We start from the raw sequence: 12,072 nt of genomic DNA, 5'->3' as shown, positions 1-12,072 counted from the left end.
GATTGTTTCCCACTTTGCTCTTTTCATGTCTTTCTGTGTGTCTCCCTGGCTTTTCCTCTCTGTCCTCTCATACCTAGTTTCTTCCTATTTCCTCTTCCCTTCCTCATCCATCTCTCCTTCCTTACAATCTGTTACATCAATTCATGGCGTGGGAAGCTGTATGTGGAATAGTTCACACAGCACTTTCCCTCTCCACCAGCTGGAAAGGCAAAGCCCACTGATCCTTGGCCCCACTGGCCTGCAGGGAATTGACACACAGTCCAAGATATACCCATACCCTGTGACCTGAACAATCTGATGTCTGAGAATTGTCCCTGCCCACAGCAGGAGGCTGCCTAGGTGAGCCATGGAATGTCCCTGGTGACCAGGACAAGGATGAAGAGGAAGAAGCCCAAGAGGAGTTTTCAGCAGGGCTTGTTGCTTGTTGGCCCAAGCATCTTGTCTGGCCCATCCACTCCGTCTCCTGCTGCTTGCTGAAAGTCACGAGGGCTGCCCTGACTGGCTTATTCTTCTTTATTTCCACTTATAAAAAGAGGGCAAGGGCCCAGGGGAATCCTCACCTAAATGTTCATATTCCATCAAGAACAGAAGCAGGGAATTTCTTGCTGGAGTGTGAAGCACAGGCTTGGTCAGGGGAGCTGCAGCCCATGCCATACCAGTGGGGACATGGAGATGCTGTCTGGTGCTCAGGTCCTTGTGGTTAAAGCCCAGTCAGCTGCTGGGTGTTACAGGCACTCCCTCACTACCCCCTTGCCCTGGTGGGATGGGAAAAAGGGCAGAAATGACAGGTTGAGATCCAAATACAGCAATAATAGGAGAAAATAGCGAGGAAAAGACACAGAAATAAAAGGCAAGTAAATCCATGGGATACACAATACTGTCACTGAGCACCCAGTGTCCTGGTGCCCAGCCCATCCTCAGCAGGGACAGGCAGCAGCTGGCCAGGTCCCCTCCTTGTCCATGCAGAACATCAGTCTGAATGGGAGGCAATGTCCTTTTGACCAGTTTGGGTCTGCTGTCCTGGAAATGCTTCCTTCCAGCTGTTTGTGCAGCTGCTCTCTGGCAGAGCATGAGACACTGGAAAGTCCTGGATTTGGGGTAAGCAGTGCTTAACTACAGCTGACACTCTGTTATCACCATTATTCTCAGAGTGAATTGAGAACACAGCACTGTGCCACAGTCTCCACTCCTTGATCCTGTCTTAGCGCTTGCATACAGTTTTCCTCAGAACTTCCATGCAAATTTCCCCTTCGGTCAAACACTGAATTGGATGACACCTCGGGAGCCTTCTCCTTCCCAGCATTACGAAACAGAAGTTTCACCAGGAATTCTCACATTTTCCACTTGTTTCTCCTTCCCTATTGACTAGCAGAGCTCTAGGTACAGGGAGGAGAAGGATGAGGGAAATGTGCTGCCAGCAGACCTCATCAGAATGGCCTGTCACTCCTTCCCTGTGTCCCTTTCACCCTTTGCCATGGTCGCAGATGTTGTTTATCCCTCTGCTCATTGGGTTCCCCAGTTATCCCATGCAGATTTTGTCCCATGCAGCAGAGGACATGTGGATTTTCTTGAAGAGCAGAAACACCTGAGGCTGCAGTGGAGAGGCTGCAGTGGCCCGGGTGTCCTCAGCCTGTGAGCAGAGCAGCACAGAGGTGTCCCTGGCAGAGCATGAGTGAATGCAATTGCACTGCACAGCTGCTTTCTAAGCCCCAGGGCTCTCACTGCCTGAATCCCAGGGTCAGCCTCCACACCCCACTGGAGGACAAGTTCAGTCCTGCCAAAAAAGCAAATCTTGTAGAGGCCAATTGTCAGGGCAGAGGGGACAATGACACAGATGCTCTCTGTCATTGCCCAGGGTTCCCAGCCAGCCAATGCCTCCTGTCATTTCTTGGCCAGCCCCACCCCGACATGTCTCACCCTCACTCACTGCTCCCTCTGCACAAACCTTTGGGCAGCCCCAAGAGGCAGCTTGCTGACAGGGCAGGGGCTCTCCCACCATGGTTCCCTGCTGTTTCTTTGTGGCCATGCTGGCCCCTTTGGGTAAGTGAACTCAACCCAGCCCTGAGCACCTCCACTCATCCCGCTGCTGCCCTCCCAGCTGTGCAGCCACTGCTGGCACTGCTGCATCCTGCAGAGCTTTCTGCATGGAGGATCAGCAGGGAATGTGGGGGCACTGGGAATGCCTGAATCTTCTGCAATGGCCATCTATTTGTCATTCTTTGTGCAGCCTGTAGATGGTTCCTGGTTTTGGATACAACCAGCCCAGGAATGTGCCCTGCCTATTGAGGAGAGATTGGAAATTCACCTGCTGATCTGAAGAGCTGTCCCATGCATGGATCTGTTCCCTTGGCTGCCCAATCCCTTCTCACTCTTTCCTACCAACTCACAGTGCCTACTTGAGTTCTTATTTCATTTTTTCCTCTTCCTCACTGCTCCTACTTTTCCTTTCCAGTGTTAGCCCTGGAACAGTCTCCAGACATGGTGATCAAAGAAGGCCAGTCCGTGAATCTGGAATGCTCCCAGAAGAAATCCTCCAGCACAGCTATGTACTGGTTCATGCTGCCTTCAGAGAAGAATTCCAGTCTGACTCTACTGGCATCTGCACTACAGGGTGGTAATGCAGCAGTGGAGAAGGGTTTTGAGAGCCATTTCAAGAGCAGCAAGATAAAAGGAGACAGTATCACCCTCTCAATAGAACATGCCTTTCTCAATGACTCTGGCACATACTACTGTGCTGAGGGTGAGCACAGTGGTGAGACTGCTGAGGGAGCTGAGCACAAACCTGTCCCTGCACAAACAGGACCTGCTTTCCACTTGTGGCTGCTGCACGAGGCAGGGTGATCACTGCTCACTCCTTAGCTGCTCTGCTTCCTCGCCTTGCCTTCTTCCTCTTCTCAGATGCTGACAGTTTATTTCTCCATCATTGTCTTCTTGCCACTCCAGGCCTCCCTCTGCATTTACCTCTTTTTAGCATTACACTTGCTTCTGTCAGCACTTCTTCTGCTCTTTGTCTCCCTTTCCTTCCCTTCCCTAGCTGCTTCTTTCTGTCTTCAATCTGCACTCCATTGTCTTCCTCTTACTCAACTCCTGTCAACCCTGCTCACACTTCTCACTGTCAAACAACAGAAGGAGTGTTTGTGGGGGAAGTTCTTGCTGCACCTGTGCATGAAGGCAAGGCCTGGCAGGTGTGGCAGTAGCCAGCACCGTGTGGCAGCTGCCCACATGCTCCTCTGTTCCAGCGCCTTGTCTGTGGTTGTTCTGTGGCCAAGGAATAGGAACAGCAGAGCACAAGCCTGTGCTTGCTCTGGTAAAGTGTTCAGTGCATCCCCAACTCCTACATGCAGAGTGGTGTCTGGGGCAGGATCCACCTGCCTTCCAGCCCTTGATCCACACAATACAGTTTATCTTTGCCAAAAACATTCTAAAATTACAATGTATGCTCAGAAGCTCTGCAGCCAATACAGATTTCCAAGAGGTTACAGTGTTCTGTTCATCAGTGGTTCTCATGAAGGGGTAGAGAGTCTCCTCATGAACGTCACTGATAACAGCAAGTAAGGAGGAATTGCTGACAGCCCCCAGTGCTGCACAGCCCTTCCGATGGTGTCGGAGCCTCGGGGGGTAGGACGGTCAGGACGGACCAAGACGAGAGGTCTCTGAAGCCAGCTCGTGGAACTTGTGGTTTATTGCAGAGGGCCTGGGTGCACGGCCCTGCTGGGAGCTGCCAGCCACAGCTCAGAGCAGGCCCGAGAGAAGAGAGGGGTAGAGAGGATGAGAGGGTAAGAGCGTAAGAGTGTAAGAGCATAAGGGAGTAAAAAAGCTAAGAGAGTAAAATGGGTAAGAGAGTAAAAGGGATAAGAGAGCGAGGTTTTTGTTACAATACAATAAATCTTCCTCTGTGTTGAATTTTCTAATTCTCACAAACTAATCTAGTACAATATACAAAGCTTACAGCATTTACATAATGTAATGATTATAAAAATCATTACATGACTATACTGTGTTACATGTTAAACCCTGAAAACTACTCTTTGGACACCTTCTGCTGAGCTAGTAGGGTCTGCTCTGACTTTTGAACTTGTCTGCAAGCAGAGGGCATTGTTTCATCAGAAGGGGATTACCTTCAGCTGGCTACACTATTGTATTCTAGTTGTTCAGTAACAAATGTATCTTAAAGTTTGCTTTCATTTCAATCTCGCTTATAGTTTCTATATGCTCATAATCTTTTGCTAGACAATCATATTTGTAGGGCTTTCCTGTTTCATCTTCCCCAACAAGATGGGCCTTGACAGGTTGGAGGGATAGGCGGAGAGGAACATCCTGAAAATCATCACAGGCAAATGCAGGATTGTACCTGAGTGGAAAAATAACCCTGTGCACCAGGACAGGCTGGGGGCAGACCTGCTGCTGAGCAGCTCTTCAGAGAAGGACCTGGGGGTCCTGGTGGACAAGAAGCTCCCCATGAGCCAGCAATGTGTCCTGGTGGCCAAGAAGCCAGAGGTGTCCTGGGATGAGCGTTAGGAAGGGCATTGCCAGCAGGGCAAGGGAGGTGGATCCAGGTTCTTCACTGCGATGCCAAGCACAAGGACAAGAGGCCAAGGGCAGAAAATGATGGACAGGAAGTTCCACATGAATCTAAGGTCAGAGCTTTGCATTGTGATTGACTGTGCACTGGAACAGATTGCCCAAAAAAATTGTGGAGTCTATTGGGAGATATCCCAGAACTATCTGGATACAATTGTGTGCCACGTGCTCTGGGATGACTCTGCTTGAGCAGGGACGTTGGAGCAGTGACCACCAGAGGTCCCTTCTTGGCTGGCCCATCCCATGATTCTGTCCTGCATAACACACACCTGTGCACAGCACAGGCCTGCTCAGGGCACTCCAGGTGCTTCCCACCCTGCACATTCCCATGCTAACACCCAAGCTTCCCAGAGCCTAAACACAGGGCCCCACACAGCAGCCAAGCCTGTTCAACATCACTGACTCCTCAAATCCTGTGTCTTCTGCAAGGCTCCCCCATGCACTGCCCTGCCCTCTGCTCACCCCAGGGAACTGGAGACCCTTGGCATGGACACATCAGGCACAGCCTCCTCTCTGCTGGAGTGCTACTGCTGCTGCTGCTGCTGCTGCTGGTGGTGGCAGGATGTGGGCTTCCTACAACGCAGCCAAATCTCTTTGCTTCTTTCTACAACTTCTTTTGAGGAATCTGGGGTCTTCCCAGAATCTTCTCTAGGCAGCCTGGGGAAATGAATGCAATGGGACACACTCAGAGCTGCAGCAGAGGATTTGGGAGGAGCTGCAGGCATTGCTGCTCTCCTCTGCTGACAGGACACAGGGGAACATCTTCACTGCAAAGCCCTTCAGAGCCCTGGGCACTGGCATCACTCCATGTCCTGTACGGGCCAGCCTCACCCTGCTGTGCACACAGCCCAGCACGGATGGGCAGAGGCGCTGCCAGAGCTCTGTGCCCAAACTCAGGGCACACAAACTACGAGTGCCCCTTCCTGCCTACAGGGATTTCCCACTGCCTTGGGCATGGGAACAAGGCTGTCTGGACACAGAGAGCAGAGAACATGGTTTTCTCCAGCTTTGTCCATTTGTGTCCTGGTGCTCTTTTGCAGACTGCTGCAATAAAGAGACAAGGATTATATCTGTTCTTCTCTGGCACAGAGAAGGTCAGGGTGTATCAGCACATCCTGTGGGGCACACACTTCTCCTCAGAAATCTCTCTGAGATGAAGTGTGTCTCCCAAAGGATAATCCCAGTGCAGAGGCAAAGGCAGCCTGTTCTCTCCTTGAGATCCCTCCCTGCAGTTAGAGAAGAACAGCCACAGAACTCTTCTCTGCCAGGCTCCAAGAGACACCAGCTCTGCAGGTCAGCAGCTTCTCCCATACCTGGACAACACGTCAGGCCTGACTGGGAGAGGCAGAGATTCCCCATTGCAGCTTGCAGGGCTGGCAATCTGTGAGTGTGAGGGAGGCTAGGGAGGAGACAAACAGCGGGACACAGACACACAAACATGCATTCCTGAGGTCTCCTTGTCTTCTGTCATGGGTTGACTATATGATGCTTTTATCCCCAGTCATCTCATTCTGTTTATGTTGAATAATAAGTTTTGCACCTTTAAGAGTGTTCCAGAGAGTGAAGGGGGGAGAGAAGAAGCGCGCAGTTTGTTTTCAGACACTGCACTCCTCCTCCACATTCCTGCTCCTGGACTGTGTTGTCTGTGGATGGGCAGACAGCGGGTCAGAGCTCTTCTTTTGCTTTTTAGTTAGTGTTTGCTAGCTGAGGCAAAGAAGTTCCCTGGACTGTTTTTTTTTTCCTTTTTCTTTGGACCTCTTCAAACTGCTCTGGAAAGAACACCCAGGAGAGCACCGGCAGCTGCAGCTGTGGCCCACCGGGCCGGGCCTGGCCTGCGACAATTCCAGCACCGGAGGGACTGAGCAGAGACTGAGTGAGCTGAGCTGCAACCCGAGGATGGGGTTTTCTGAGTTTGTCATCTCTTTTAGAGTGGAGAGGGGTCTCATTGTTTGATATTGTTTTGGTTTTATTGTTTAATATAATAAACAGGTATTTTTCCACCTTTCTCCAAGGAGGTATTTTTTCCTCCCGGACCAGTTAGGGCGGGGAGGGGCCGATTGGATCTGCTTTTCCCACCAGAGCTCCTTTGGGGGATTCTTCCACAAATTTGCTCTAAACCTGGACACCTTCCCATCAATTTCTGCCACTTTGTGCATTCCTGTGCACACACTCAGGCTGCCCCACAGCCCCATCCTGCTCCGTGGTAGCTCGGAACTCTGGCACCTACTGAAGTCCCCCCTACCCTTGCCCAGCCACGCTCGCACACAGCAGGAAGCCAGAGGAGCAGAGCACAAGCAGCTCATGACTGCCTGCAGGTGTCATTGCCCACCGTTGCTGGGCAGCCAAGAGCCTTGGTGACATTTCAGACTGCCGCTGCCTCCCCTGCCCACCCACAGAGAGACGCAGCTCTTGCTCTGCACCTCTCCTCTTTGCACACCTCTGCGTCTGTGCTGGCACCAGGGGCAGGTGCCTGGAAGGAGGGGGCCTTTCTCCATGGATTTCCACCGGTTCCTTGTGGCCATGCTGCTCCCTGTGGGTAAGTGGGCATTCCCTTGGTCCTGATCAGCTGCACTGGAGGTGCTGCTGCATCCTCAGCTCTGCTCCCAGTTGCTGGCACTGCTCCTTCCCAGGAATTCCAGGAGTATGGTTTGCAATGAACAAGGTGAGCCTTTGCACCAGCTATTGAATCAGGAAACTCTGTGAAAATGAAAGCCTGTTTTTCCTTGCCTGTTTTAATACTGCATTTTAGAGTAGCAAAGCCATTATTTCTCAAAAGAGATTCACTGTTGTATTTTAAGTTGGTTTTTTTTGGGATTTTTGATCCTATGTGTTCTTTTCAAAGAAGTAGGTCACTCTCCCATTGCTTTCTTATATCCTGGTGCCATTGCATAGCATGGCATACTTAAATGATGCCCACTTTTGTCTTCTTAATGCATTTCACTCCCCACCTTTCATCTCCTGTCTCTCCAGGCTGGGCCCTTCAGCAATCACCAGATACAGTTGTCCGGCTGGGAGACACCGTCACTCTGCAATGTTCTGCATCAGCAAACAATTACATACACATGTACTGGTACACGTTACCCAAGGAGAAGGATGCCAGAATGCAGCTGGTTGTGTATTCAGTGGAAGGTGGCAAAGCAGATATTGAGAAGGAATTCCAAAATCGCTTCCAGAGTAGCGGGACTAGGAACAACCATTTAGCTGTGCAGATCCAGCATGCCCTACTCAACGACACAGGCACATATTTCTGTGCTGAACAAGATCCACAGTGAGTCAAAGGCTGGTGCAGCACAGCACAAACCTTTCCAGGCAAGCAGGGATCTGCCACCAGCACACACTGAGCCCTGTGTTTGACACAGCCCCGTTTTCTTACTTGCCCCACAGCTCATCAGGAAAAAATTGGTTTCGTTCTCTGTCTGTCCCGCTATCTGTCCATCTGTATTTCTTTTGCTCTTCTCTTTTTTCCCATCTCTGAATCACTTTCTAACTCTCAATTCTTCTTGTCCTCACTGTCTTGCCTCTGTTATCTCCCATTCAGATTGTTTCTGTCTTTGCTCTTTTCATGTCATTCTGTGTCCCCCTGACTTTTCCTCTCTGTCCTCTCATACCTAGTCCCTTCCTCTTTCCTATTCCCTTCCTCCTCCATCTCTCCTTCCTTACAATCTGTTACATCAATTCAAGGCCAGGGAAGCAGGATGTGGAATAGTTCACACACCACTTTCCCTCTCCACCAGCTGGAAAGACAAGGCTCACTGTGCCTCAGCTCCCCACAGGTGTTCACCTTCCTCTCCTGCCGCTCTCACTGCAGCGCCCATGAGAGCCCTCACAGCTCTGAGTGCTCAGGCTGCTGTGCTGTCTTTCAGGCTCCTGCCTCCCTCTCACAGGTGGCATTTGCTGTGCTCACAGGGCTCATAGAGAAGAAGAGCTGTCACACACCTGGCTGGGACATGGGGTGGCCAGGCAGGGACTGAACCAGCCATGACTGGGGAAGACGGGGAGAGTGCATGAGAAAATTCCAGGCACCTCTGGGTGGCTTTTATCCCTCATTCCTCCATCTCCCAAGGACTCCAGAGGCAGGAGGGGAGCAGCCATCACTCCTCTGCCTTGCACACACTCACACTCCCGTGCAAGCCCAGCAGAGTTCTGTCCTTCCAACCCCATCCTTCCCTCCACACCCACCCATGCACAACCTGACCATTCCCCCTGCTGCATCTCTGCAGGGTTCCTGCTTTCCTGCAGAAACAGAGTTTGTGCTGACACACAGTTTGTGTCATTGCCCAGGGTTCCCAGCCAGCCAATGCCTCCTGTCATTTCTTGGCCAGCCCCACCCCGAGATGTCTCACCCTCACTCACTGCTCCCTCTGCACAAACCTTTGGGCAGCTCCAAGAGGCAGCTTGCTGACAGGGCAGGGGCTCTCCCGCCATGGTTCCCTGCTGTTTCTTTGTGGCCATGCTGGCCCCTCTGGGTAAGTGAACTCAACCCAGCCCTGAGCACCTCCACTCATCCCGCTGCTGCTCTCCCACCTGTGCAGCCACTTCCTGGCACTGCTGCATCCTGCAGAGCTTTCTGCATGGAGGATCAACAGGGAATGTGGAAGCAATGGGAAAGCCTGAATCTTCTGCAATGGCCATCTATTTGTCATTCTTTGTGCAGCCTGTAGCTGGTCCCTGGGTTTGGATACAAACAGCCCAGGAATGCGCCTTGCCTATTGAGGAGATATTGGAAATTCACCTGCTGATCTGAAGAGCTGTCCCATGCATGGAACTGCTCCCTTGGCTGCCCAATCCCTTCTCACCCTTTGACTACCAACTCACAGTGCCAAGTTCCAATTATTCCTATTTTTTCCTCTTCCTCACTGCTCCTACTTTTCCTTTCCAGTTTTAGCCCTGGAACAGTCTCCAGACATGGTGATCAAAGAAGGCCAGTCCGTGAATCTGGAATGCTCCCAGAAGAAATCCTCCAGCTCAGTCATGTACTGGTACCTGCTGCCTTCAGAGAAGAATTCCAGTCTGACCCAGTTGGTTTATGCAGTTGAAGGTGCCAATGCAGTGGTGGAGAAGGGTTTTGAGAGCCATTTCAAGAGCAGCAAGATAAAAGGAGACAGTATCATCCTCTCAATAGAACATGCCTTTCTCAATGACTCTGGCACATACTACTGTGCTGAGAGTGATCACAGTGGTGAGACTGCTGAGGGAGCTGAGCACAAACCTGTCCCTGCACAAACAGGACCTGCTTTCCACTTGTGGCTGCTGCACGAGGCAGGGTGATCACTTCTCATTTGCTGCTCTGCTTCCTGGCCTTGCCTTCCTCCTCTTCTCAGATGCTGACAGTTTATTTCTCCATCATTGTCTTCTTGCCACTCCAGGCCTCCCTCTGCATTTACCTCTTTTTTGCAGTACACTTGCTTCTGTCAGCACTTCTTCTGCTCTTTGTCTCCCTTCCCTTCCCTTCCCTAGCTTCTTCTTTCTGTCTTCAATCTGCACTCCATTGTCTTTCTCTTACTTAACTCCTGTCAACCTGGCTCATACTTCTCACTGTCAAACAACAGAAGGAGTGTTTGTGTGGGAAGTTCTTGGTGCACCTGTGCATGAAGGCAAGGCCTGGCAGGTGTGGCAGTAGCCAGCACCGTGTGGCAGCTGCCCACATGCTCCTCTGTTCCAGCCCCTTGTCTGTGGTTGTTCTGTGGCCAAGGAATAGGAACAGCAGAGCACAAGCCTGTGCTTGCTCTGGTAAAGTGCTCAGTGTCTCCCCAACTCCTCCATGCAGAGTGGTGTCTGGGGCAGTATCCACTTGCCTTCCAGCCCTTGATCCACACAATACAGTTTATCTTTGCCAAAAACATTCTAAAATTACAATGTATGCTCAGAAGCTCTGCAGCCAATACAGATTTCCAAGAAGTTGCAGTGTTCTGTTCATCAGTGGTTCTCATGAAGGGGTAGAGAGTCTCCTCATGAACGTCACTGATAACAGCAAGTAAGGAGGAATTGCTGACAGCCCCCAGTGCTGCACAGCCCTTCCGATGGTGTAGGAGCCTCGGGGGGTAGGATGGTCAGGACGGACCAAGACGAGAGATCTCTGAAGCCAGCTCGTGGAACTTGTGGTTTATTGCAGAGGGCCTGGGTACAGGGCCCTGCTGGGAGCTGCCAGCCACAGCTCAGAGCAGGCCCGAGAGAAGAGAGGGGTAGAGAGGATGAGAGGGTAAGAGCGTAAGAGTGTAAGAGCGTAAGGGAGTAAAAAAGCTAAGAGAGTAAAATGGGTAAGAGAATAAAAGGGATAAGAGAGCGAGGTTCTTGTTACAGTACAATAAATCTTCTTCTGTGTTGAATTTTCTAATTCTCACAAACTAATCTAGTACAATATACAAAGCTTACAGCATTTACATAATGTAATGATTATAAAAATCATTACATGACTATACTGTGTTACATGTTAAACCCTGAAAACTACTCTTTGGATGCCTTCTGCTGAGCTAGTAGGGTCTGCTCTGACTTTTGAACTTGTCTGCAAGCAGAGGGCATTGTTTCATCAGAAGGGGATTACCTTCAGCTGGCTACACTATTGTTTTCTAGTTATTCAGTACTGAATGTATCTTAAAGTTTGCTTTCATTTCAATCTCGCTTATAGTTTCTATATGCTCATAATCTTTTGCTAGACAATCATATTTGTAGGGCTTTCCTGTTTCATCTTCCCCAACAAGATGGGCCTTGACAGGTTGGAGGGAAAGGCAGAGAGGAACATCCTGAAAATCATCACAGGCAAATGCAGGATTGTACCTGAGTGGAAAAATAACCCTGTGCACCAGGACAGGCTGGGGGCAGACCTGATGCTGAGCAGCTCTTCAGAGAAGGACCTGGGGGTCCTGGTGGACAAGAAGCTCCCCATGAGCCAGCAATGTGTCCTGGTGGCCAAGAAGCCAGAGGTGTCCTGGGATGAGCGTTAGGAAGGGCATTGCCAGCAGGGCAAGGGAGGTGGATCCAGGTTCTTCACTGCGATGCCAAGCACAAGGACAAGAGGCCAAGGGCAGAAAATGATGGACAGGAAGTTCCACCTGAATCTAAGGTCAGAGCTTTGCATTGTGATTGACTGTGCACTGGAACAGATTGCCCAAAGAAATTGTGGAGTCTATTGGGAGATATCCCAGAACCATCTGGAGACAGTTGTGTGCCAGTGCTCTGAGATGACTCTGCTGGAGCAGGGAATTTGGAGCAGTGACCACCAGAGGTCCCTTCTTGGCTGGCCCATCCCAGGATTCTGTCCTGCATAACACACACCCATGCACAGCACAGGCCTGCTCAGGGCACTCCAGGTGCTTCCCACCCTGCACATTCCCATGCTAACTTCCAAGCTTCCCAGGACCTAAACACAGGGCCCCACACAGCAGCCATGCCTGTTCAACATCACTGACTCCTCAAATCCTGTGTCTTCTGCAAGGCTCCCCATGCACTGCCCTGCCCTCTGCTCACCCCAGGGAACTGGAGACCCTTGGCATG

General features: G+C 50.9%; 1 protein-coding gene and 2 gene segments (V, D, J or C); all 3 read left to right on the top strand.

Annotated features, from left to right (window-relative positions):
* The first annotated feature begins 1,934 nt into the window (after positions 1-1,934).
* On the top strand, positions 1,935-3,082 carry LOC134415135 (T cell receptor beta variable 20-1-like). The segment is given in 2 exon segments: positions 1,935-2,040; positions 2,453-3,082. Coding segments are annotated over 2 exon segments (432 nt in total).
* Positions 3,083-6,857: 3,775 nt separating this feature from the next.
* On the top strand, positions 6,858-7,918 carry LOC134415133 (Ig kappa chain V-V region MOPC 149-like). The segment is given in 2 exon segments: positions 6,858-7,117; positions 7,552-7,918. Coding segments are annotated over 2 exon segments (345 nt in total).
* Positions 7,919-8,908: 990 nt separating this feature from the next.
* LOC134414987 (uncharacterized) lies at positions 8,909-11,522 on the top strand. Its single transcript, XM_063150312.1, has 3 exons — positions 8,909-9,047; positions 9,461-9,760; positions 11,251-11,522. Exons 1-3 carry the CDS (start codon positions 9,005-9,007, stop codon positions 11,520-11,522), a joined length of 615 nt encoding a protein of 204 aa, XP_063006382.1. The 5' UTR covers positions 8,909-9,004.
* Positions 11,523-12,072: the final 550 nt, after the last annotated feature.

This window comes from Melospiza melodia, chromosome 2 (genome assembly GCF_035770615.1).
Source record: "Melospiza melodia melodia isolate bMelMel2 chromosome 2, bMelMel2.pri, whole genome shotgun sequence".
NCBI lineage: Eukaryota > Metazoa > Chordata > Aves > Passeriformes > Passerellidae > Melospiza > Melospiza melodia.
The sequence above is the reverse complement of the archived record's forward strand: the minus strand, read 5'-3'. Positions and strand labels throughout refer to the sequence as shown.